We start from the raw sequence: 27,463 nt of genomic DNA, 5'->3' as shown, positions 1-27,463 counted from the left end.
TTAGCTTTACTTGATTTAGCTTTTAGAAGTTCCAGATTTACAAGTCCATGTAGCTGTAGAGTTTTTTATTATTGATACGTTTGTTTGTTCTTAGTAGTTTATCTCTTTTAGTTTTTTGTGATAAACAATAACATTCATTTCAGTGATCTTTAGATTATAGTTTGTCTCTTTTAATTTTTTTTGTACTTGTGCAGGCATGACTACTTTACAAGTTTGAAGAGCTCTCCAAGGATGACTATTTTTCAAAAAGCAACGAATTTGCAACCTGGTTGAAGGAAAAGCGAGGGATCTATTTCTAAGATTTGACATCTGATAAAGCTAGAGAGATTTCTCAGTTTTTTTTGTAACAAGCAAAGTTTTAATTTTTTTGTAACTTAAATTCACTGTATTTGACATCTGACAACTTTGATATTCGTGTGTAATGACTCATATTTGTTCACTAGTTTTGCAAGAAATTAATGAAGTAAAATTTCCTATTTATTATAATTTTTGGTTAAAATTTTCTATTTATTTATTTATAAAAACTATTGCATGCTGAAAATTCTATAATTGTACACTCAAAATTTAAACTGTCGGGAAATTATTTTGCGGCACTTTTAGCAAACCGCCGGGAATCCATTTCGCGGCGGTTTTGGCAAACCGCCGGGAAACCATTTCGCGGCGGTTTTGGCAAACCGCCGGGAAACCATTTCGAACCGCCGGTAAAAAAAACCGGCGGGAAAGTATTTTGAACCGCCGTAAAAAACAACCGCCGGGAAATCATTTCTAACCGCCGTTAAAAGAACCGCCGGGAAATCATTTCTAACCGCCGCAAAACAAACCGCCGGGAAATCTATTTTAGTGGCGGTTATTCCAGCGGTTTTCTAAAACCGCCGCTAAATGGTTTAACGACACCGTTATCCGCGGCGGTTTGGTAAACCGTCGGGAAATGATTTTGCGGCGGTTCAAACCGCCGCTAAACGATTTTTAAACCGCCGGGAAATCCTTTTTTTCTTGTAGTGTCTCTCTTGGTTGTTATAGCAACCACCATAGATTCATACTCGGGTCCGAGTCCGCCGAGAATATAGAGCACCAGATCAGTCTCTGGAACTCAATGTCCAGCACCTATGAGATCGTCCGAGATTGATTTCATCTTTTGCAGATATTCGGTCATGGATAGTCCACTTTTCTTCATCGTCTGTAGCTGGAGTCGGAGTTGCATGAGACGTGCACCAGATTGTGAGGCCATCATTTTCTCCAATGATGCCCACAAGCATCTTGAGGTGGTGCAGGAGGGGCCGACAACTTGAGCCAAGACTTCCTCCGACAGTGTTGAAAGAAGCCAACTGAGGAGACGTTAGTCTTGCTGCTCCCAAAGTTCATATTCGGGATTAGTTTTGATCTCTTCTACACCGTCTTCCTTCCGAGTTACTATCGTCTCGGCTGGAATTGCAGACTCGCCAGAAACAAACTGGATTAGACAATGACCTTTTAGCACAGGTAATACCTGGGATTTCCAGAGGGTATAGTTCCTCTGGTTTAGTTTTGTTGATATTTGGGTAGCGAACGACGTCATAGTAGGTGTTGACAGAATTTCGGCCATAGGATCGTTGGAGTTTTCCTTGCGCTCTAATACCAAGTTGAAGAAAATAAGTAGAGATGAATGAAAAATATTCTCGCTCATCATTTCTTTATTCAATATAACAATATATACATTGTACAACAATTGTATATAGAAATAAAAAATAATAGGCTAGAGCTTTAAATTGATTCATGGTGGGTTATGGGAATCAGTGGTGTTTCTGATCATGATTTGGAAGAAAGCGAGCGATATGGAAGCCGTTGCGAGCTACATCAAGGACATCGAGCTGCGACTTGGTCTGTCGGGCTCTGATGCATCTTAGAAGCAGGTTACGAGGGGTGAAAAATGAGCGCTTCAGAGGATGAGACTGACTTCATTGATTCGTTTTCAAAGGGTGACTTCGGTCGTAGGAGTGTCGGTGCGTCCATGGTAGCAAAATAAGTTTTTGATTTTGAATCAAGGATGTGAACTTTGTATGTTTTAGGGTGGTTATATTTTTTTAATCAGAAGTTGTTTAATAAAATGTCAAAGCACAATTGAAGACGGAGACGAAAGCAGACACTACGTTGTTTATAAAGATTAGCATGGATGTAGCTCCTTACTTAAGGAATATTGATCTCAAAGTTTATAAGGGGTACGAGGAGCTCAAGAAGACCTTGGATAGCATATTCAAATGATTTTCCTTAGGTAAGCAAGCATGACTTAATTGTTATTGCTATCACAAACTAATTTGTGTTTGTATTTCTCATTAATTATTATTGTAAATTATTGATTCTCATATCTCTTGCAAGAGAAGTATCAAGAAAAGAATATTTGCAATGGATGTGAATATGCATCACTTACAAAGACAGAGATGGTGACTTGACGTTGGTTGAAGATGTTTCTTTAGATTGAATGTCATGCACTAACTTGTGTGTGTTTGATAAACTATTCCTTTTTCTTGTGAATTAATAGGAATATCTTTAATTGTCATTTGAGTATATTGATATCTTATTACAAAAGACTAAAGATAATGAAAGAATATGAAGTAAGAGGTCTAGAATCAAGACAACAAGAAATCAATCAGTTGTACAAAAAGATACAAATGAAATTTGAGTGTTTACTTCATGATTGTCCAAGTTCATAGGCGTTAAACAGAGAAAGGAAAGATTAGAAGTGAATTTTAGATCACCTTATTGTTCATATTCAGACAAGAATCTAAAAATATGTAAAGAAAAATTGTCAGACAAGATGCTAAACGTTGTTCAAACATACATTTAACCAAGAATATCATGCATGTTGTATAAAATATGTGTCATCTTTTTTGTGATATAATAACACTATGTTATATGTTCTTTTGTAACTTGTCAAATTTGAAATGTGTCATTGAAAATTTGCTTCTTCCTATTGTTATGTGAAAGAAAAGGAACAATCAACTTGAGATCTATTATAGTTTGTCTATTGTAAATTGCTATTTATTTTGTTATAAAATGATCTTGTTCCTTTTTAAAAAAAATTAATTTTAATCAATGTTAATCTTTGTTTGAAGTCATTTAAAGATCTCTTGTCTCATTAGCTACTTTTGGATGAAATCGGCCAATGAGCATTCGTCATTTAAAAAATTAAAAATTTGATATGTTCGAAAAAATAGAAGTCCAAGGAACTCATTTATGGTGTGATCAGATTTAAAGGATATTTTTTGATCCTAAATCCTAGTCGTTAAAAGTTTCATCTTATAGCAAGTTATAGATATTTGAACGAGTTTCGATTTGATATATTGTGCATCCTATGGTTCAATCTGAGTCAAAAGTTATAACTTCTCAAAGTTTAAGATTTAATATTCACTTTGTAATAGCTACGGTTTCATAGCTACTACAACTAAAATGTCACACAGTTATAGCAATTACGATTTCATAGCTACTACAACTGAAATGTCATGCAATTGTAGCAACTATAATTTTATAGTTGCCACAACTGCATGGAACACAATTGTAGCAACTATGAAATCGTAGCTGCTACAACGTACTAAATCCTAAATTTTGATTAGTCATAACTTTTGACTCGGATTGAACCACAAGACGCATAATATATCAAATTGAAGCTCATGTAGAAATATTCGATTTGACATATTGTGTGCCCCATCGATTAACTCAAATAAAAATTATGACCTCTTAAAATTTATCCATTATATATATTGTAGCGGCTACGAAAGCGTAGCTAGTACAACTATATATTATAACTTTGAGAGGTCATAACTTTTGATTCTAGTTGAGCCACAGGACGTACAATATGTTAAATCAAAGATCTCTGAATAAGATTCTATTTGATATATTGTACGTCCTATGGTTTAATCTGCGTCAAAAGTTATGTCCTCTCAAAATTTAAGATTTAACATTCATGTTGTAGCAGCTACGAAACCGTAGCTACTACAACTATATATTATAACTTTGAGAGCCCATAACTTTTGGATCGGGTTGATCCATAGGACACATAATATGTCAAATCAAAGATTTTTGAACGAGCTTCGATTTGATATATTGTGTGTTTTATGATTCAATCCAAATCAAAAGTTATGGCATCTCAAAGTTTAAAATTTAATATTCACGTTGTAACATCTACGATTTCATAGTTGCTACAACTAAGATGCCTATGGTTTGCAGAAGATCAACAACAATATGCTATTGATCTTTAGAAGACCAGCAACAACATGTTGCTGATCTTTAGAAGACGAGCAACAACATCAGAAGATCAGCAATAACGTGTTATGGATTGATTTGACATATTGTAGCATAACTTTAAGCAACCATAACTTTTAACTCTGATAGAACCATGGGACGCACAATCAAATAGAAGCTCATTCAGGAGTTATTCGATTTGACATATTATATGTTTTATGGTTCAATCTGAGTCAAAAGTTATGACCTCTCAAAGTTTGAGTTTAATATTCACGTTGTAGCAGCTACGGTTTCATAACTACTTCAACTGAGTTGCTCATGGTTTGCAAAAGATTGTGTTGCGGATCGATTTGATATATTGTAGCATAAACTTTGAGAGATCATAAATTTTGATTCAGATTGAACCATGGAATGCATAATATGTAAAATAAAAAATCTCTAAACAAACTTTGATTTAATATATTATGTGTTTTGTGGTTCAATCCGAGTCAAAAGTTATGACCTCTCAAAATTTAGAATTTATGATTTCATAATTGCTATAATATGAATATTAAATTCTACACTTTGAGATGTTATAACTTTTAACTCGGGTTGAACTATGGAACACACAATATATCAAATTGAAGCTTGTTTGGAGATCTTCAATTTAACATATTGTGTCCTATCATTCAACTCAAATCAAAAAGTTATAGTCTTTCAAAGTTTATACTACAATATGTCAAATTGATCCACAATACGTTGTAGCTAGTCTAAGATCAGCAACACGTTGTTGCTGGTCTTCTAAAGATTAGTAACACATTGTTGTTGATCTTTTGAAGACCAACAACATAATCTTCTGTATACCATAGGCATCTCAGTTGTAGAAGCAACCAAATCATAGCTGTTAAACGTGAATGTTAAACTCTAAACTTTGAAATGACATAACTTTTGACTCGAATTGAGCTATAAAACTCATAATATATCAAATCGAAGATCGTTCAGATATCTTTGATTTGATATATTATACGTCTCATAATTCAGTTCGAGTCAGAAGTTATGACCTTAGAAGACTATGTTGTTGGTCTTTTGCAGACTAGCAACAATGTAAATAAAGTCATCGACAATCGGGTTTTGGGTTGACTCGGGTTCAACCATGTGTATACTAGATAAACTTTGATAGGCCATAATTTTTTACTCGGGTTTAACTCAGAATGATTTTAAATGAATACCTATGTACTTGTCTAATACTCTTGAATATATACATGTTCTCAAATAATAATGTGATACACTATATTGAGAGTAGTGATTTTTTCAACTTGATTCAAGCATGAGAAATAATATCAAAGGCTTATTATTTGGGCCATGACGATCATACTAGCTAACTGATACCATAAATGAGTACATTAATATGTCAAAATCAAGACCATTTTGCAAAAGTACTCATCTGATAGTTTTTCAAATATCAATTTACAATATTAATTCACTACCAATATAGATTAAGATAAAATATTTTTTTAAAATAGAACAAGATCATTTTATAATATATCAAATATCAATTTACAAAAGATAAATAATAATAGATTTCAAGTTGATACTTTCTTTTTCTTTCACACAACATATGTATGGCATTCATTAAATACATGCTTGAATAATATTTAACATCTTATCTTGTAATTTTTCTTTGCATATTTTTAACTTCTTATTTGAATAGGAATGATAATGTGATCTAAAATCCGTTTCCAATCTTTTTTTTCTATTCAGTGTCTATGAACTTCGATAAAATAATTAGTTTCATGAAGTAAACATTCAAGTTTCATTTGTATTTCTTTATACAACTGGTTGACTTCTTATTGTCTTGATTTCATGTCTCTTTCTTTAGATCATTTCATTATCTTTAGTCTTTTATAAGAAGAGATAAATATTCTGCAAATAGCAATTAAAAAAATTCCTACTAATTTATAAGAAAAAAGAATAGTTCCTAAAACACACACAAATTAGTGTATAACACTTACTCCAAAGGAACATCTCTAACCAACATCAAGTCACCAACTTTGTCTTTGTAAGTGATGGCATATTCACATGCATTGCAATATTTTTTGATACTTCTCTTGCAAAAGATGTGAGAATCAATAATTTACAATAATAATTATTGAGGAATATAAACACATATCAATTTGTGGTAGTAGAACCAATTAAGTCATGCTTGCTTATCTAATGAAAATCATTTGAACATATTATCCAAGGTCTCCCTGAGCTCCTTATTCCCTTTGTAAACCTTGAGGTCAATTTTTCTCAAGTAAGGAGCCTCATCCATCCTAACCTTCACAAACAACAAGGCGGCATTCGCCTCCATCTCCGTCTTCAATTGCAACTTGGCATTTCATTAGACAACTATTAGTTAAAGAAAATAGAAGCACCCTAAACCACACAAAATTCACATTTTTTATCCGAATTCAAAAAACTTATTTCACCACTAGGGACGCACCGATACTCATGCAATCGGAGTCATCATCCTCTGGTGAAAAATCGACAAAATTGATTTCATCCTCCAAAAGTGCTCATTTTTTGCCCCTCGTGATCAGGTTCTCTAACGCATCGAAGGCCAGTAGACCAAGTCGTAGCTTGCTATCCTTGACATTGCTTGTCATGACTTTCATGTCGTTCACTTTTTTCTAAATTTCAATTAGAAACACCACTGATTCTCAGAGTTTATCACAAATCGATCCAAAACTCTAACCTTGATCTTAAATCATCATCGACTTATCATGTCTCTTTGTGTTGCTCGGCGAAAACAAAGGGGGCATAGAGGAAACTTATCAAGACAGAGATAACGGAGGGTTGAGATATTAGATTTTTTTAATAAAATAAATAAAGTGTTTTAGAATTTTTTTTATTTAGATGAACAGTGAATAAGAAAATGAATATCATAGGGAAGATCATGAAAAAGAATATATAATTTAGTTAATTCAAAAATAAAATACATATTTCAGATAATACTGAAAATCAAATATGTAATTCTATAAAATACCATTTATCTTCATCCGGATCTGAATCCTTCGCGTGCCAATTTTTTTATGTCCCCCCTTGTTTTTTCAGTGGATGCATGCTGTTTGTTAGGATTTGGAGGAAACAGATCATTATGAAACAATATAATATATTAAAGTGGATAAAGATTAAATTTAAATAAAATTGAGATAATATTTTTTTTATCATGATTAATTATATTTTTTAATTTATTTTTTTATATATGATTGTAACATTGATCACATGGACTTTTTTTTTTAAATGGTTCATATATAGATAAAATAAAAAAGACATTAGACCTTTTAAATGTACAATCAAAAGATCAGCATCATAGCCTAGACAGCACTAGCCGTTAGGCACACACATATGACCAATCACACAAGAAACTACATCAAACTCATGACACCACCAACACCAAGACACCATAGCCCCATATGTCCCTACATCACAACACTTACATGTCCATCTAAGGGTCATACAAAGCATCACAGACCACAAAACCAATTTCATCTCAGGAACAGAACCACCGACAACTTGGATACTACCGTGGCTTGAGATCTACAAACTGATACACATGGACCTGCATCTTATGAAAAATCCAATCAAAATTCGGGATAATGCCTTGATAACACCTTCGATTACGTGCCTCCCATATATAGTATATCAAGCTAGAGATGCCGAGGTAGCACGCCTTAGTTTTTTGTCGCTCATTCTTGTAATATCGTCCAAGAACCTGCTGCATCTCGTCAAAAGAAGTAAAATTTTATCCAATACCAAGCCAATGCTTGACTTTGCCCCATACCTCACAAACCTTGGGACATTCAGAAAATAAGTGGTGGTTGGTTTCTTCATGAAGTTGACATAACTCACACAACTTGTTAGGCTCATACTCCCTCGATCCTTAGTCCTCAAGTGCCCATTTGCTAACATCCACAAGATAAACTGATATTTAGGCATATCTTCTAGCCTCCACACCACCGGACTCCAAACTACCTCCAAATCCTGTGGCATGAAAAAATAATAAGCATTAGAAACTCCTTTTTTTTTCACCAACAAACCAATCTATCATAGTCATATTAGCCCTCCCCATATCATTCAATCTGTGGACAATCTTATTTTGAATTTCAATAAGTCTTTTAATAAGAGGAGAATCCGAAAACTGATCACATGGACTTTTGGAATTATGTATAATTGACCTGTGTAAGTGGATCTTCTCCTCGTCAGCCAACAAAGGGCATACAAATGTGTGCATGATTGTTGAGTCGCTGTCCCCACGGCAGAGCCAATGAATTGGCAGAATAAAGTCACCGCACCGGTTCATTAGTGGAGGACCATAGGACGCGCAACGCCGAGTTTTTTAAATATATTTTTCTGATAAAAAATATTGTTTTTTTGTAAATAATTGACAGGTCCTTTTACGTTAAAAACAAGGTTTCTTTGGCTTACCGTATCTTTTTACATACGTAGGAGCTTTTAAATATTAAATATAAAAATAATAACCACGCATTTTAATTTTTCAAATATTCAAATCTATCGTACTTTCTTTCTTTTTTTTCATAGCCAACTCTTCTCAATTGCTCGGACGCAAAATCGTAGTTGAGCTGATCGTGAAATCATGAATACGTCATCGAGTAGTCATTTGGTTGTGATTTTATAAATAATTTAACTACGGCATCTGAGGAAATTTCAATATTACCTATTATCTATTTCACGTATTTAATTTTTATAATTTATAAAAAAATAAATATGGAAAAAAGAAAATAATATAATGGGAATATGATACATGTTTTGAAAATTATAAAAAATAAATAATTAAATTGGATAATATTGAAATTTATTCACACGAATTTAATAAAATGCCGTTTTAACTACGATTTCACATAGGTTTCCTTATTTTGTCCAAACTAAAAAAAACATGTTTATATCGACGAGTATTGTGGAAAGAGAGGGGACCTCCATGAAATCTTTCCACTGTTTCGAGTATTGTGGAAGGAGAAGAAACTGGAGGACGATGCCCCGTCAATTTACCTCCTCGTCGTCTATAAATAGAAGCGAGTTGCAGGTCTGGATCAAGCAACCTGCACTTGACGATCTGACTGATCACCATGGCTGGCCTCGTCATCCTTTCCGCTTTCCTCCTAGGCCTCCTCCTGCCTTCCTCCATGGCCGACAACGTTCTCTACTCCGGCGACTCGCTGCACAGCGGTCAGTCCCTCAACCAAGGCAGCTACAGCCTCAGCATGCAGTCTGACTGCAACCTCGTGCTCTACGACCACGGCCGGGCGGTCTGGTCCTCCGGCACCTACAACCGCGGCAACAACTGCGTCCTCCGCATGCAGACCGACGGCAACCTCGTCATCTACAACAGCAACAACAACGCCGTTTGGGCGAGCAACACCGGCGGCCAGCAAGGCTACTTCGTCCTCGTCCTGCAGCGCGACCGCAACGTCGTCATCTACGGCTGCCCCAGCTGGGCCACCGGCACCAACGCCGCCAACTCCAAAGGCGTCGTGGTCGTCGAGCACGGCCGGAACGACACTTCCGCCGCCCCGGTAGTGGTCATCCCGGCCGCCGACGAGCCCCAGAACCGGAAGATCGCCATGGTGGCCAACAATTAACTGATCGGCTCCATAAATAAAACGAGCGAGAAGCGAGGCCGCATAAATAATTAACTTCTTCGCTAGCTCCGCAACCGCGCTAGCCTCCTTCTTGTGTTGAAGTTGCACTCTTAATTTGGTGTGAATTAATGAACTTATTTATGTAGCTTCTTTTCCGTCATGCATCGATGATGAAAAATAAAACCCTGAGCAGTATTCTATGTACTAGCTGCTGCACCACCAGCAAAGCAATCGGCACTGAGCTCGACGATGAACTGCCTCAGTGCGTAGTTAAATTGGTATTCAGATGGCAGGCTTACATCATATGCACCATTGTTCAATCGAACTCAATAGAAAATAACTGCTACAAGAAAATAAAGAATTACTATATCATGATGAATTTCTTACCTGACGTATTCGGCATATTTTAGATTTAGGCATCTGAGCAAAGTTCTCGAGAAAGCCTTCTTATACAAGCAATCTTAGACAAAGGTGAAATATGTAGCTTTGTCTCTTGAGTAGTTGAGCTTGCTCCAGGTGCTCGGGTAAGATTCCATCTTTTAGGAATGAAATGAATGGTAATTGTCAATCAGTTGGTTCTTCTTGAGCAGGTACTTGATCTATTTATGAAACCAATTGAATTCGAGCGAAGGGTTCCTTGGATGTCCATGTAGGTAAAGCACTTGTCATTTTAACCAACTCGTCTATCTTCTAATTTTCATTTCGGATATTTTCTAAAAAATAACCTTTTGAAATTCAACTTTTAGTTTTCAATGGCTTTATTATAGCTCATGAGTTGATCATTCTTGGTTTTAAATTTTTCTTCAAACTATGGATGACTAGTTGAGAGTCAGAAGGAATGATGACTCAGGAGACCACCTCTGCGAAACCGTCAACCAAAATTGTTATGAGATAAAATAATAAATATTAATTGCTATACATAAACAGAAATATGAAAAAACTTACCATATGTGCTACGATATAAGCAGGTACAAAACTAAATGCGTAAATAATGTCACCTGTAATGACTTAAAAGAAAAAAATACAATGCATTAACAGTTAATTATAAATATTTAACAATAAGACAGTATATAAATAATTAAATAAGCAATAAATCATATAAATATGCAGAATAAAACTAAATTACTTATAAAAATTTCATTACCATTTTAAAAGATCTCCTCATTTTTTGTATATAATAACATCAAAATTCTCATTTTCATTGTCATCGTCGTCGTCAGATTTATTATCATTAATTTCACTTACATCCACATTTATTACTACTACGCTGGAATCTCATAATGTTGAAATAATATATTCTTCAGTCTGAAATGTGTTTCTAACTTCATCTTGTTGATATACAATGTCTTCCTAATGTTCCTCAATCTTTTTCCGTGCTTTAGTTTTACAAACAACCCACCAATCATTTTTGTCACATCTCAAATTAGGATACGAAGCATAGAATACCTGAATAGCTTATTGTGTCAACACAAATGGTTCATATCTTTTATAAAATCTCTTATGATTTTATTTTAACCAAATTATAGTGTGGGTGCACACCTTTATTCCTCTGACAGGGTCAAACCAGTGACACATAAATAAAATAACTCACATTTCTAATCCAGATTATTCTACCTCTATAATTTCATCGAGTAAATCATAAAAATCATTGCTTACCTCTATCATGATCTGATGACTAAACACATACCCCACTATTCATTGTACTCTTTCCCATTCCATATTCTTGAGTATGAAAATTATATTCGTTTATGAAACATGTTGGTCAAGTGCATACCAATGCTTTTGAACCCCAAGAAAGATGAAATAGAAATTCCTGCTAAGGTGAGCTTGATTATCATGAACCTAAAATAAGAAAAATATGTTTAAAAGTTTGCATATGTATAAATTATAGTACAAGTTAGATTGACTACTTATATATGATTTGAACCACAGTGCAAATTCTTCATTGTAAAATCGATCAAAGTCTTGTATTGACATTTCAGAATGTAAGTGTTGAAAAGTTCTTCAAAAAAATTAAATTATATTATAAAATAATGATGATATAAGAAATTAAAAAAATATATAAAATATATACTCACTCGAAATATGGCGTGACTTCTGGATAATTCAGTAAAATATATGTCTGGGTTGCACGCCATTCTTGACCAGTTAAATATCTCTGCTTACATTATCCACTTGGTCGACCAAGATAGTTAAAAATTAAAAATGAGTTTAAATTTAGATCAATAGGACCCTCATCATTTCTTCCCAGTCTCCACCTTTTGCTTTTAACGTGAGGCTCAAAATAATATAATGCAAAAGTTGTTACTTCCTCTACGATGTATCCATTAACAATAGAAGCTTCAACATGTGCTTTATTTTTTACTTTTTTCTTCAAATGATAAAGAAATCTATTTATCACATACGAAATCATATTAGATATCAAAAATAAAAATTAGATTAAGAAATATTTATCCATTAATCGAAATTCAAAATTTTACCTTTCAAATGGATACATCCATCGATAATGGATAGGACCTCCAACTTTGTATCTAGCTTGATTACTGAATATGCACACATCTGCATCTTGATCTTCTCCCCAATATATCATACAATCATCTCTACAAGCATCAATCCTTTCCACTAGAATACATAAATCTTTCACAAGTTTTTTTATACTGTAAAAATCAGTAAACATTATGTGATCACGTGGAAGTGTCTCTCCCATTACTTGAACAAAATCATTAAAATAATCTTTAGACACATTATGCTCTGCCTTAACATTCAATAGTCTTGCAGTGAGAGATAATTTAGTGTGAGTGTCACAACCAGCCCACACAGGTTCATCTGCAGCACTTAATATTTTTTGAAATTTAAGATATATATATGCCTCATTATTCAAATGTTCATGAGCATTTTGTTCTTGTACCCCCTCCAACAGTGATGTATAAGTAGAAAATATTTGTTCATCTGTTTGAGGATAACTAGAACTTGCAAAACTCAGATCAGGAAAGAAATTATGACCTCCTGCATCAATTATCATCCTTTGATATGGATTAAATTGATTATAATAACTTTAATCACCATTTACTGAGACTTGTATGTTTTGTCTATAATTCTTGTCAGATATAAATGGTTCATCATGACATATCTAATTATAATAATTCAGTGTAAAATCAAATCTATAAAGATATTCATAAATTTTGTCACATTGTAAAAATTTACCATTGTGACATTTTCTGCAAGGACATCTTATCTTATCTCCATCCATAAATTCAACTTTAGTAGAAGAAATTTTCAAAAATCATTTCATTCCAACAATAAACTCATCAGTTAAACTTCTACGTTCAGGTTTATTCTTTTTATACATCCAACTCCTTTCTTTCTGTATTTTTCTTATTTTTAATTTATTAAATTATTAAACAAAATTATTACATATAAAGGCTACTACTACCTCATTAACAACCATAAGATAAGTCAATCATGCTAATTTCTTATAACAATAAACAAAATTATATCTAAAGCTGATGAACACAATCGAGTGTAGCCGAAAGACTTGAAGCACACCTCAAAATAGGACCTGCACAAATAATTACAAACTTATATTATATAACAAAGATAATTAATAAAATTATATTGAAATTAATAAGCGAGGGTCGGCCAGCAACCCTCACCTAATCAGCAAGCAACTCCTAACCCTAAACCCTAATTAGCGGTCGGCCAGCAACCCTAACTCGATCGCTGTCCGCCAACGGCCGACCAGTGCTCTGCCAGCGGCCGGCCAGCAGCCCACCAATGGTCAGCCTGCCAGCAGCCCACCAGCAGTCGAGTCGGCCAACAGCCCGCCACCATCCCATCAGCGGTCCGCCACCGGCCCTGCAATGCCTCGCCAGCGCACGGTCTGCCAGCGCCCCGCAAGCGCGGACTGCCATCGGCCGGCTAGCGAGCCACCGGCGGCCGGCCACCATCCCACCAGGGCCCGGCCAGCACGCGTACCGCCGGGAGAGGGAAGAAAGAACGAAAAATAACAAAGAAAGATAGGATTTTACCGTTGTGCACCGTCACCTAACGCTTCACCGTAGCCGTCGCAGTTGCCGAAGGGATCGGAGAGGAACGAATCGAGGTCGCGGGGTTGCAAGAGAGCAGAGAATCACGTGAGAAGGGAAAAATCGCAAAGGAGAAAGGCATCGGGTCGGTGGAATAAGTTAGAGTTTTTGGCGATGAATCGAAATTCGTCACCAAGTTTGGCGACAAATCCAGAATTTGTCGCCAAATTTGTGAAGGATTTGGTATTCGTCGTCAAATTTATGATGAATCCGATATTCGTCGCCATGTTTGGCGACGAATCCGGGATTCGTCGCCATGTTTGGTGATGAATCTGGGATTCGCCCAAATTTGTGATGAATCCCGGATTCATCACAAATATTTGGCGACGAATATCTAATTCATCACAAATTTGGCGATGAATCCAGGATTCGTCACCAAACTTGGCGACGAAACCCGGATTCGTTGCCAAACTTGGCGACGAATCAAATATTCATCGCCAAATGGCGATGAATTCATGAATTTGTCGCCATTTGGCTATGAATTTTGTGATAAAAATTAGTTCATCGTAATTTCCGCAACTAAACTTTGTTCATCGCAAATTTTGTTGTAAACTGGCGACCAAAATATATTTCATCGCAAATTTTGTCGTAAATTTTCATTGCTAATACCTTGTATTTTTGTAGTGAAACTTCGAAACACTTTATTTTTTTGCTAAAAAAATTTAATCTCAACCCTTCTCCATCTCCGTCTCGAGGAGTTTCTTCCATCATCCCCTTCGTCTCCACCCAATCACACAAAGAGACATGGTAACTCAACGAAAATTTGAGATCAAGGCTAGAGCTTTGGATCGATTCGTGGTGGGTTCTGGGAATCAGTGGTGTTTCTGATCATGATTTAGAAGAAAGCGAATGATAAAGAAACTGTTGCGAGCTATGTCAAGGACACCGAACTATGGCTTGGTTTGTTGGGCTCCAATGCATCGTAGAAGCAGGTTACGAGGGGTGAAAAATGAGTGCTTCAGAGGATGAGACTAACTTCGTTGATTCTTTATCAGAGGGTGGCTTCGGTCACAGGAGTGTCGGTGCATCCATAGTGGAAAAATAAGTTTTTGATTTCGAATCAAAGATGTGAACTTTGTATGTTGTAGGGTGGTTATATTTTTTTTAATCGGTAGTTGTTTAATAAAATGTCAAGGTACAATTGAAGGCGAAGACGGAAGTATACACTGCCTGATTGTTTATAAAGGTAGCATGAATGGGGCTCCTTACTTGAGGAAGATTGATCTCAAGGTTTACAAGGGGTACGAGGAGCTCAGGGAGGCCTTGGATAGCATATTCAAATGATTTTCCTTAGGTAAGCAAGCATGACTTAATTACTATTGCTATCGCAAACTGATATGTGTTTGTACTTCTCAATAATTATTATTGCAAATTTTGATTCTCATATCTATTGCAAGAGAAGTATCAAGAAAAGAGTGTTGCAATGGATGTGAATATGTCATCACTTACAAAGACAGAGATGATGACTTGATGTTGGTTGAAGATGTTCCTTTAGAGTGAATGTCATGCACTAACTTGTGTGTGTTTGATGAATTATTCCTTTTCTTATGAATTAATAGGAATATCTTTAATTGTCATTTGTAGAATATTTATATCTTATTACAAAAGACTAAAGATAATGAAAGGATCTGAAATAAGAGATCTAGAATCAAGACAACAAGAAATCAACTAGTTGTACAAAGAGATATAAATGAAACTCGAGTGTTTACTTCATGAAACTAGTTATTTTGTCCAAGTTCATAGACGTTGAACATAGAAAGGAAAGATTAGTAGTGAATTTTAGATCACCTTATTGTTCATATTTAGACAAGAAGCTAAAAATATGAAAAGGAAAATTGTCAGACAAGATGCTAAACATTGTTCAAGCATACATTTAACCAAGAATATCATGCATGTTGTATATAATATGTGCCATCTTTTTTTATATATAATAAAACTATGTTATATGTTCTTTTGTAACTTGTCAAATTTAAAATGTGTCGTTGAAAATTTGCTTCTTCCTATTGTTATGTAAAAGAAAAGGAACTATCAACTTGAGATCTATTACAGTTTGTCTATTTTGTAAATTGATATTTGTTTTGTTATAAAATGATCTTGTTCCTTTTTTAAAAAAATATTTAATTTTAATCTATGTTAGTCTTTGTTTGAAGTCATTTCAAGATCTCTTGGCACATTAGCTACTTTTGGATGAAATCGACTAATGGACATTCATTATTCAAAAAATTAAAAATTTGATACATTTAAAAAAATGGAAGTCCAAGGAACTCATTTGTGGTGTGATCAATGAGTATAACCTTTATAATGCACTTTTGACATCATTTACCATGCTTGAATAGAGTTGAAAAAAAATCACTACTCTCAATATAGTGTATCACATTAAAGTTTGAGCCTCTGAAAAAGATTTAAAGGATATTTTTTGAGCCTGAATCCTAGCCGTTATAGGTTCCATCTTATAACGAGTTGTAGATATCTGAACGAGTTTCGATTGATATATTATGCATCTCATGGTTCAACCTGAGTCAAAAGTTATGACCTCTCAAAGTTTAAGGTTTAATATTCACTTTGTAATAGCTATGGTTTCATAGCTACTACAACTGAGTTGTCATATAGTTGTACCAACTATGATTTCATAGCTACTACAACTGAAATGTCATGCAATTATAGCAACTATGGTTTTGTAGTTGCTACAACTGCATAGAGCACAGTTGTAGCAGTTATGAAATCATAGCTGTTACAACGTGAAAGTTAAACCCTAAATTTTGATAGGTCATAACTTTTGACTCGGGTTGAACCACGAGACGCACAATATATCAAATTGAAGCTCATGTAAAAATATTCAATTTGACATATTGTGCATCCCATCAATCAACTCAAATCAAAAGTTATGATCTCTCAAAATTTATCCATCATACACGTTGCAGCAGCTACAAAACCATAGCTAGTACAACTACATATTATAACTTTGAGAGGTCATAACTTTTGATTCTAGTTGAACCATGGGATGTACAATATGTCAAATCAAAGATCTCTGAATAAGATTCAATTTGATATATTATATATCCCATGGTTCAATTCACATCAAAAGTTATGTCCTTTCAAAATTTAAGATTTAACATTCATGTTGTAGCAGCTACGAAACCGTAGCTGCTACAACTACATATTATAACCTTGAGAGCCCATAACTTTTGGATTGGGTTGATCCATAGGACACATAATATGTCAAAACAAAGATCTCTGAATGAGCTTCAATTTGATATATTGTGTGTTTTATGGTTCAATCCGAGTCAAAAGTTATGACATCTCAAAGTTTAGAATTTAACATTCACGTTGTAACAGCTATGATTTCATAGCTGCTACAACTAAGATGCCCGTGGTTTGTAGAAGATTGTGTTCTTGGTCTTCAGAAGATCAGCAACAATGTGTTGTTGATCTTTAGAAGACCAGCAACAACATGTTGCTGATCTTCAAAAGATCAGCAATAACGTGTTATGGATTGATTTGACATATTGTAGCATAACTTTAAGCAACCATAACTTTTAACTCTGATAGAACCACGGGGTGCACAATCAAATCGAAGCTCATTCAGAAAAATTTGATATGACATATTGTGTATTTTATGGTTTAATCTGAGTCAAAAGTTATGACCTCTTAAAGTTTGAGTTTAACATTCACGTTATAGCAGCTACGGTTTCGTAGCTGCTTCAGCTGAGATACTCATGGTTTGTAGAAGATTGTGTTGCAGATCGATTTGATATATTGTAGCATAAACTTTGAGAGATCATAAATTTTGATTCAGGTTAAACAATGGGATGCATAATATGTAAAATCAAAAATCTCTAAACAAACTTTGATTTAATATATTATGTATTTCGTGGTTCAACCCGAGTCAAAAGTTATGACCTCTCAAAGTTTAAAATTTATGATTTCGTAACTGCTACAATGTGAATATTAAATTCTACACTTTGAGATGTCATAACTTTTAAGTTAGATGGAACCACGGAACACACAATATATCAAATTGAAGGTCATTTAGAGATCTTCAATTTGACATATTGTGTGTCCTATCATTCAACTCAAATCAAAAGTTATGATCTTTCAAAGTTTATACTACAATATGTCAAATTGATCCACAATACATTGTAGCTGATCTTTTGAAGATCAGCAACACGTTGTTGCTGGTCTTCTGACGATTAGCAACACGTTGTTGCTGATCTTTTAAAGACCAGCAACACAGTCTTTTGTAAACCATGGGCATCTTAGTTGTAGTAGCTATCAAACTGTAGCTGCTACAATGTGAATGTTAAACTCTAAACTTTGAGATGACATAACTTTTGACTAAGATTGAACTATAGGACTCACAATATATCAAATCGAAGATCATTTAGATATCTTTGATTTGATATATTATGTGTCTCGTGATTCAATCCGAGTCAAAAGTTATGACCTCAGAAGGTTGTGTTGTTGGTCTTTTGTAGACTAGCAACAATGTAAATAAAATCATCGACAATCAGGTTTTGGGTTGACTCGGGTTCAACCATGTGTATACTAGATAAACTTTGATAGGTCATAATTTTTTCTCATATTTAACTCGGAATAATTTTAAACAAATACCTATGTACTTGTCTAATACTCTTGAATATCTCCATGCTCTCAAACAACAATGTGATATACTATATTGAGAGTAATGATTTTTTCAACTTGATTCAAGTATAAGAAATGATATCAAAAGTTCATTATTAGGGCCACGATGATCATACTGACTGACCGACACCATAAATTAGTTCATTAATATGTTAAAACCAAAACCATTTTATAAAAGTACTCGTCTGATAGTTTCTCAAATATCAATTTACAATAATAATTCACTACCAACATAAATTAAGATAAAATATTTTTCAAATAAAAGAATAAGATCATTTTATAACATATCAAATATCAATTTACAAAAGACAAACAATAATAGATTTCAAGTTGATAGTTTCTTTTTCTTTCACACAACAATAGCATATCATATATACAACATGTATGATATTCTCGATTAAATACATGCTTGAATAATATTTAAGCTCTTATCTTGCAAATTTTTCCATATTTTTAACTTCTTATCTGAATAGTGATGATAAGGTGATCTAAAATCTACTTCTAATCTTTTTTTTCTATTCAGTGTCTATGAACTTTGATAAAATAAATAGTTTCATGAAGTAAACACTCAAATTTCATTTGTATTTCTTTGTACGGCTGATAGACTTCTTACTGTCTTGATTCCATGTCTCTTTCTTTAAATTCTTTCATTATCTTTAGTCTTTTGTAAGAAGAGATAAATATTTTCTGTAAATAGTAATTAAAGAAATTCTTGCTAATTTACAAGAAAAAAGAATAGTTCCTCAAAAACACACAAATTAGTATATGACACTCACTCCAAAGGAACATCTCTAACCAACATCAAGTCACCAACTTTGTCTTTGTAAGTGATGACATATTCACATCCATTACAATATTCTTTTCTTGATACTTCTCTTGCAAGAAATGTGAGAATCAATAATTTATAATAATAATTATTGAGGAATATAAACACATATCAGTTTGTGGTAGTAGAAGCAATTAAGTCATGCTTGCTTATCTAATGAAAATCATTGGAACATGTTATCTAATGCCTCCCTGAGCTCCTTATACCCTTTGTAAACCTTGGGGTTAGTTTTTCTCAAGTAAGGAGCCTCATCCATCCTAACCTTCACAAACAACAAAGCGGCATTCGCCTCCATCTCCGCTGGCATTTCATCGGACAACTACCGGTTAAAAACAATAGAAGCACCTTAAACCGCACAAAGTTCACATTTTTTATCCGAATTCAAAAAACTTATTTCGCCACTAGGGACGCACCGACACTCGTGCGATCGGAGTCATCCTCTGGCGAAGAATCAACAAAATCAGTTTCATCCTCCAAAAGCGCTCATTTTTCGTCCCTCGTGATCTGGTTCTCTAACGCATCGAAGCCCGGTAGACCAAGCCGTAGCTCATTGTCCTTGACATAGCTTGCCACGACTTTCATATCGTTCGCTTTCTTCTAAATTTCGATTAGAAATACCACTGATTCTCAAAGCTTATCATAAATCGATCTAAAACTCTACTTTTGAATCAAATTATTATCGACTTGTCGTGTCTCTTTGTGTTGCTCGACGAAAACAAAGGGGGCATAGAAGAAACTTGTCAAGATAGAGATGAAGGAGGGTTGAGAGATTAGATTTTTTTTTAATGGAATAAATAAAGTATTTTAGAATTTTTTTATTTGGATGCACAGTGGAACAAGAAAAGGAATATTGTAGAGAAGACCATGAAAAAGAATATATAATTTAGTTAATTCAAAAATAAAATACATATTTTAAATAATACTCAAAATCAAATATGTGATTCTATAAAATACCGTTTATCCTTATCCGGATCTGAATCCTTCACGTGCCAATTATTTTATTGTCAGTGGATGCATGCCGTTTATTGGGACGAAACGGATCACTATGAAACACTAAATTATATGAGAGATGAGAGTGGTTGTATGATTGGCCTGTGTAGGTGGGTCCTCTCCTCGTCAGCAACAAAGGGCGTAACGTGCATGATTGTTGAATCGCTGTCTACAGGGCAACAGACTGTACCGGGTTCATTAGTGGAGGACCATCGGACACGCGTCGCCGAGTTTTTTAAATATATTTTTCTGATAAAAAATATTGTTTTTTTGTAAATAATTGACAGGTCCTTTTACATTAAAAAACAAGGTTTCTTTGGCTTACCGTATCTTTTTAGATACGTAGGAGTTTTTAAATATTAAATATAAAAATAATAACCACGCATTTTAATTTTTCAAATATTCAAATCAAACGTTCTGAAAGCTGATCAAATGGTCTCACTTAACTACAACTTCATAGCCAATTCTTCTCAATCGCTTGGACGCAAAATCGTAGTTGAGTTGATCGTGCTCTCGATGAAGCTGTGATAATACCCTCTTTTATAGTGATCGACTGTAACTTCTCGATTTACCTTTTCACAATATATGATCGTGAGACCAACCATATAAAGCCGTTGGGATGACGAATTTTACATTTTGCTGAAGTAGTTGAGTTGATCATGAAATCATAAATACATTATCTTTTGCAAAAGATGGAAAATCCACCATCCCAATGATCCTACACGGTCGGCCTCCACTACCATCAGTGAGCAAGGGCGGAGCCACACATATTCCTACCCGGGCTTTAGCTCGGGGGCCCATTCAAAATTACATAAGATGAAAGAGAGGATGCAAGTGAAAAAAATTAAAATAATAATAATAATTTCTATTATAGCTAAAAAAAGTAGGTTTAAATTTAGTTCCGTCATTATCAGTGAGGAAAATCAAGAAATTGCAGTTGATCATGATGGAGGAGGGTATTGCTTGACTTCGTCGAGATTCAAACCTTTGCCTTCTTTTATAAATCTACTTCATCGTAACCAATTTAGTTATGCCCTAGAGACAATTTCATAAATACATCATCGAGTAGTTATTTGGTTGTGATTTTATAAATAATTTAACAATGGCATGTGAGAAAATTTCAATATTACCTATATATTATCTATTTCACATATTTAATTTTTATAATTTATAAAAAATATATATAGTCAAAAAAAGAAAATAATATAATGAGAATGTGATAGATGTTTTGAAAATTATAAAAAATAAATAATTAAAGTGGATAATATTGAAATTTATTCACACGAATTTAATAAATTGCCGTTTTAAGTACGATTTCACATAGGTTTCCTTATTTTGCCCAAGCTAAAAAAAGGCATGTTTACATCGACGAGTATCGTGGAAAGAGAGGGGACCTCCATGTGGTCTCAAGGGAGGGGACCTCCATGAAATCTTTTCACTGTTTCGAGTTTTTACATCCCTTCAATTTACCTCCTCGAATTTTTACGCCCCTTCAATTAACATATTATAATTTTAAAAAATTAAAATTAAAAACATAACTTGGTTTTGAGACCTAAAAAACCTTTTTTTTTAAATAATTCATAAAATAAAATTAAAAAAAAAAAAGTAAAAAACGTGTTTATATTGACAAGTTTTGTGAAAAGAGGAGACTGGAGGACGATGCCCCTTCAATTTACCTCCTCGTCGTCTATAAATAGAAGCGAGCTGCAGATCTGGATCAAGCAACCTGCGCTCGACGATCCGACTGATCACCATGGCTGGCCTCGTCATCCTTTCCGCTTTCCTCCTCGGCCTCCTCCTGCCTTCCTCCATGGCCGACAACGTTCTCTACTCCGGCGACACGCTGTACAGCGGTCAGTCCCTCAACCAAGGCAGCTACACCCTCACCATGCAGTCCGACTGCAACCTCGTGCTCTACGACTACGGCCGGGCGATCTGGTCCTCCGGCACCTACAACCGCGGCTACAACTGCGTCCTCCGCATGCAGACCGACGGCAACCTCGTCATCTACAGCAACAGCAACGCCATTTGGGCGAGCAACACCGGCGGCCAGCAAGGCTACTTCGTCCTCGTCCTGCAGCGCGACCGCAACGTCGTCATCTACGGCTGCCCCAGCTGGGCCACCGCCACCAACGCCGCCAACTCCAAAGGCGTCGTGGTCGTCGAGCACGGCCGGAACGACACTTCCGCCGCCCCGGTAGTGGTCGTCCCGGCCGCCGACGAGCCCCAGAACCGGAAGATCGCCATGGTGATCAACAATTAACTGATCGGCTCCACGATGAACCATATCGTTCGCTTTGAATTTCGATAAATAAAATGAATGAGAAGCGAGGCCGCATAAATAAATTAATTAACTACTTCGCTAGCTCCGCAACCGCGCTAGCCTCCTTCTTGTGTTGAAGTTGCACTCTTAATTTGGTGTGAATTGATGAGCTTATTTATGTAGCTTCTTTTCCGTCATGCATCGATGATGATTGATGAAAAATAAAACCCTGAGCAGTGTTCTAAGAACTAGCTACAGCACCACCAGCAAAGCAATCGGCACTGAGCTCGACGAGGAACTGCCTCAGTGCGTAGTTAAATTGGTATGCAGATGGCAGACTTACATCATTGCACCATTGTTCAATCGAACTCAATAGAAAATAACTGCTACAAGAAAATAAAGAATGACTATATCATGATGAATTTCTTACCTGACGTATTCAGCATATTTTGGATTTAGGCATCTTAGCAAGGTTCTCGAGAAAGCCTTCTTATATAAGCAATCTCGGACAAAGGTGAAATGTGTAGCCTGCAGCTTCTTGAGTAGTCGAGCTTGCTCCAGGTGATCGGGTAGGATTCTATCTTTTAGGAATGAAATGAATGGTAATAGTCAATCAGTTGGTTCTTCTTGAGCAGGTACTTGATCTATTTATAAAATCAATTGAATTCGAGCGAAGGATTCCTTGGATGTCCATGTAGGTAAAGCACTTGCCATTTAACCAACTCGTAAATAAGGGGAAGGGAATTTGTAACCTTGTTTGTAAAGAAGTGAGGGAAGGGGAGAGAAGGGGAAGGAAGGGTAAGCTTTCCCTTTGCATGGCCATAAATAGGCACAATTCCTTACACTCCGATTTGGGGTGTAAGGAAGGGGAAGGAAATGTTAAAACATATTTATTCCAATTTTACCCTTATATTAAAATATTAATTATTAAAATAACTTATCTATTAGATTTTTGCACCGTTGCTCCTCGTCACATAACGTAGTCGTCACAGGATCTCATCACTCGCACTCCTCGATGTTGACCTTCGTCGTAAATTTTTACATCAGTAAATTTTTATAAAAATATATCTAAAAATATTGATTTATCTTTTATCGTACCAAAATGTACAAATTCTGTATTTTGTATATTTTTTATATATCTACTTATTATTTTTTAAATTTTTTATTTATTTAAATTGTAAATATTAATTTTTGTTAATCTTATGAGCTATATATATTTTTTCATATATAGATTTCTAAATTATTGACGAACTCATTGAACTTATATTGTAGATCTATTTTAACAAATAAGGATATTTTTGTAATTTTATATATTTAACCTTCATTTCCTTCCCCTTCCTCCCAAACAAGGTAGCACATGTTACGTTAATAAACCTTCCCTTCCTCCCAAACAAGAAAAATATAAATAACTCCCTTCCCTTTCCTTTCCCTCCCTTCCCCTTCCTTCCCCTTCCGTTAATGAACCTTCCCTCACTCCATCCAAACAGAGTGTAAAGGGGTGAAGAGATTTGGCCTTCGGGGTAAACTAGCTCCACGATACATTGGTCCCTTCCAGATTCTAGAGAGGATTGGAATAATAGCTTATCGCCTAGCGCTACCCCCGTCCTTGGCCGGTATTCACGAGGTATTTCATGTGTCTATGTTGAGGAGATACGTACCAGACCTAGCACATATTCTGTCAGATGTATCGGTCTCCATTCAGCCTGATGCTACCTACAAGGAGGCTCCAGTACGAATTTTGAACCGCAAAGAGCGTCAGTTGCGGAGGAAGACCATCCAGCTCGTTAAAGTTGGATGACAACATCATTCTGACGCGGAGGCTACTTGGGAGCTCAAGGATACGATACGAGCTCGATACCCCCACCTCTTCACTTGAGGTATGTATGTAGTTACACTCAGCATGTATACTTCATATCCATTTTAGTATTTGCTGATAGTAAATGTCAAAATTTGGGGATCAAATTTTTATTAGTGGGGGAGAATGTAAAATACAGTAAATTAAAAAAAAGGTTAATGGATTTCGGGTTTAAAAACCCGAAATCCATTAGGAATCCATAACCCCTACGGCGTTTTTTCTTCCGGTCGAAAACGCACGAGCGTTTCCCCTTCTCCGCCGCAACGAAATCGACGCTACCTCCTCCATTTCTTCTTCTTACCCGGCCGATCGTGACGCAACCTTTTCTTCTGCTTCTCCTCCTCTTTTCCTTCTTCTTCCCACCGCTGCGACCTCTCTTTGCTTCGTCGCCTGCAACCAGGGAAGCCGACCGCCTCTTTACATCCTCTTCCTTCTTCCTGAGCGACGACCACGGCGATCCTTCGTCGCCGTGCTTCCGGAAATAGAGCCGTCGGCTGCCGCCTTCTGTGCTCTAGCCGAACCCTCTACCGATCTCCTTCCCTAGCCGCAACCCTCTGCAGCTTCCTTCCCTAGTCATCGTTGAGCAACGGGATGGAGGTGAGGTCCTGTTTCATTTTTGGTATTTGCTGTTGGGTTGGATTTCTTCAGTTTGCTGAGGGTTTCTTTTGGATTCGGCAGCAAGAAGGAATTGAGGAGTTTGGTGGTGTGGACAGGGTGAAAGAACTGTAGTTGGTTTTGGATTTAGGGTTTTCTGATTTGAGGTAAGCGATTCTTGTATTTTTTAGGAATTTTCTTCGAATTTGTCAATCTCTTTAATCACTCATTTAGGAAGGATGAAAATGCTTGTTATAGTGCCATATGACCAAGTATATTACTAATTAAAATGAATCTTCCGCCAATAGATAAGAATATATGTTTCCATGCTTTAAGCTTGACTGAAACTTTCTGAATTCAGTTCTGCTGGTATTGCTCAGTTTCCTGATTCCAAGTTGAAATCTAGTATATGTTGTGTTCCTGAGCTCCAAAAGTCTCTATCAATGCTTTCCCCTATCTTTTCCTTTGCCTATATAAGTGGCCATCGATTTATCATGGTTAATTTGGAGGCCATTAAAAACGTGTAAAGAGCCAAACTAATCTTGGTGTACAACAGCTCTTTCTCATCAGGTTTGATAAAGATTAGTGTCATTTGCATAATGAATAAGCATGGGGTTTTTTTTTTGAGAAATTAACTTACCAATTTATACATCTTGGACAAGACCAGTAGCTGAGGCTAAAGATAAAGACTTGTGCAATGGATCTGGTATGGACTTTGATAGCATGGCAATAACAATAAGTTAATTTAGAGGAAGTTAAACAAATATAAAGAAAAATCAGCTAAGGTTTTATTTGATGAAAAATATGCATATACATATCATCGTATTTAGAAAAATTATTTACTTTAATTACAGGACATTGATTTGGTACTGAACTTTTGGACGGAGGTTTTCTTTACGATCACCGACTACATTCGGAAGGCGGGTATCTTCTCTTATCTTTTTAGATAAGTTCTTTGACATGTATAGTTTTGCTATAGCTGGTAGTATTCTTGACATGCTTTTATATATGTCTGGTATGTCACTACTTGCTTACATATGTTATATACCATTTATACCTGATACATATTTAGTTCCTTAGTATCTTGATACTAGCCATGTGTATATAAGTTCATCAGAGTAGTGATATACTGTTCTTTACTTGGCATTGATTATCTATTAGATGTATCTTGCATACATTAGTGTCATGCACCATTTTGCATGATTGCATACTGGCGATCATCAGCTCCTTTGTAGTTTGAGCTCGTCGCCAGTTACATGATCTGCACACACTACCACTCATAGGTTAGTAGTACATCAGGAGGGTGTATGCAATTGCTCTGTCAGGGCTCTGCTCGGCCGCTCAGGGGTAGTGGTTCCGCAGTAGTACATCAGGAAGATGCCTAAGAACAAAAAACAAGGTTTGAGATCATAAGGTAAATCATTGTAACTCAAACTTAGTATTTGATTGATCTCCGACAGCTTATCATTAGTTTGTATCTCCAAACGAAGATGGTCGCGTAAGTCTTTCCATTCCTCAAGTTTATTATCAACCTTTGAAGCCAGAACACCTCCGATTGTCACAATTGCAAGTGGAAGTCCATTGCACTTTTGTAAGATTTCTCTGCCAATATTTTCTAATTCGGGAGGACAAATATAGTTTGGTGCTTCAAATACTCTTCTACAGAATAACTCCCAAGATAGTTCAGATGATAAAGAAGAGACTTTAAGTACAAATTGACGATTATGAGAACAACTTGTATTTGCCACTTCCTCACTGCGAGTGGTCACTATGACCCTACTTCTTCTTTACCAGATGGTAATGTAATGCTCAGGCTTTTCCATGCATCACTTCTCCAAACGTCATCAAAAACTAGTAAATACCTCTTTCCATGGAGATGGTCTCTGATTGTCTGCACCAATTGTGACTCGTCCATCATGTTCAAAAGTTGTTCTGTGTTCAAATTGGCATCTTGACACCCTAGAACATCTCGGATTCGTTGCTCGTTGACAGAAATTTGTCGAATAATCTTTTTGAGAAGCTCTCTGATGTTGTATCTTTGTGACACTGCGATCCAAGCTCGAGATTGGATGTTGCCTCCGACGATAATAGGATCATCATACACTGTCTTAGCCAAAGTTGTCTTTCCTAAACCACCGAAGCCGACGAGAGAAATCACTGTAAGCTCGGTATAGTTCTCGTCCATCACCCATCTGATGAGCTGATCTTTATTTTGGTTGATACCCACGAGTTGAGCTTCATTACAAATTGGCCGATGGTCCGTGGATCGGAGTATCTGTTCGCCACGTCCACACTGACGGCGGCTTCATTTGGGCGGGAATAGCGATCGTGCCTCTTTCTGACCTCTTCTACTTGAACCTTCAATTTCTTGAT

At 35.8% G+C, this 27,463-nt stretch overlaps 4 protein-coding genes and 2 pseudogenes across 4 annotated transcripts in view; 2 read left to right on the top strand and 4 right to left on the bottom strand.

Annotated features, from left to right (window-relative positions):
• Nucleotides 1–6,041: 6,041 nt before the first annotated feature.
• Nucleotides 6,042–6,851, bottom strand: LOC141844863 (auxin-responsive protein IAA31-like; annotated as a pseudogene).
• A 2,454-nt stretch (nt 6,852–9,305) lies between these two features.
• On the top strand, nt 9,306–22,869 carry LOC141845542 (mannose-specific lectin-like). Its single transcript, XM_074733601.1, has 2 exons — nt 9,306–9,873; nt 22,711–22,869. The coding sequence occupies exon 1, from the start codon at nt 9,324–9,326 to the stop codon at nt 9,834–9,836; it is 513 nt and encodes a 170-aa protein (XP_074589702.1). The 5' UTR covers nt 9,306–9,323; the 3' UTR covers nt 9,837–9,873; nt 22,711–22,869.
• Nucleotides 19,172–19,970, bottom strand: LOC141844862 (auxin-induced protein 22D-like; annotated as a pseudogene).
• Nucleotides 22,087–22,715, top strand: LOC141845543 (uncharacterized). Its single transcript, XM_074733602.1, has one exon. The coding sequence runs from the start codon at nt 22,132–22,134 to the stop codon at nt 22,639–22,641; it is 510 nt and encodes a 169-aa protein (XP_074589703.1). The 5' UTR covers nt 22,087–22,131; the 3' UTR covers nt 22,642–22,715.
• Nucleotides 22,870–26,431: 3,562 nt separating the features above from the next.
• LOC141844861 (disease resistance RPP13-like protein 4) lies at nt 26,432–27,396 on the bottom strand. Its single transcript, XM_074732841.1, is given in 3 exon segments — nt 26,432–26,471; nt 26,549–26,873; nt 26,876–27,396. Coding segments are annotated over 3 exon segments (765 nt in total). The 5' UTR covers nt 27,276–27,396.
• Nucleotides 27,275–27,463, bottom strand: part of LOC141844860 (disease resistance protein Pik-2-like) — a 2,679-nt gene continuing 2,490 nt past the window's right edge. The window contains exon 2 of the mRNA XM_074732840.1: nt 27,275–27,457. Within this exon, the coding sequence (XP_074588941.1) occupies nt 27,275–27,457 (183 nt within the window). The remainder of the gene's footprint in view (nt 27,458–27,463) is intronic.

The sequence above is a fragment of the Curcuma longa genome, chromosome 14, assembly GCF_044706935.1.
Source record: "Curcuma longa cultivar G26 ecotype Majalengka, Jawa Barat chromosome 14, ITB_CL_G26_1.1, whole genome shotgun sequence".
In the NCBI taxonomy this organism is placed as follows: domain Eukaryota; kingdom Viridiplantae; phylum Streptophyta; class Magnoliopsida; order Zingiberales; family Zingiberaceae; genus Curcuma; species Curcuma longa.
The sequence above is the reverse complement of the archived record's forward strand: the minus strand, read 5'-3'. Positions and strand labels throughout refer to the sequence as shown.

Bases quoted from the DNA above. Each gene is read 5' to 3' on its own strand.
- LOC141845543 (XM_074733602.1), top strand. From the start codon at position 22,132: ATGGCTGGCCTCGTCATCCTTTCCGCTTTCCTCCTCGGCCTCCTCCTG.
- LOC141845542 (XM_074733601.1), top strand. From the start codon at position 9,324: ATGGCTGGCCTCGTCATCCTTTCCGCTTTCCTCCTAGGCCTCCTCCTG.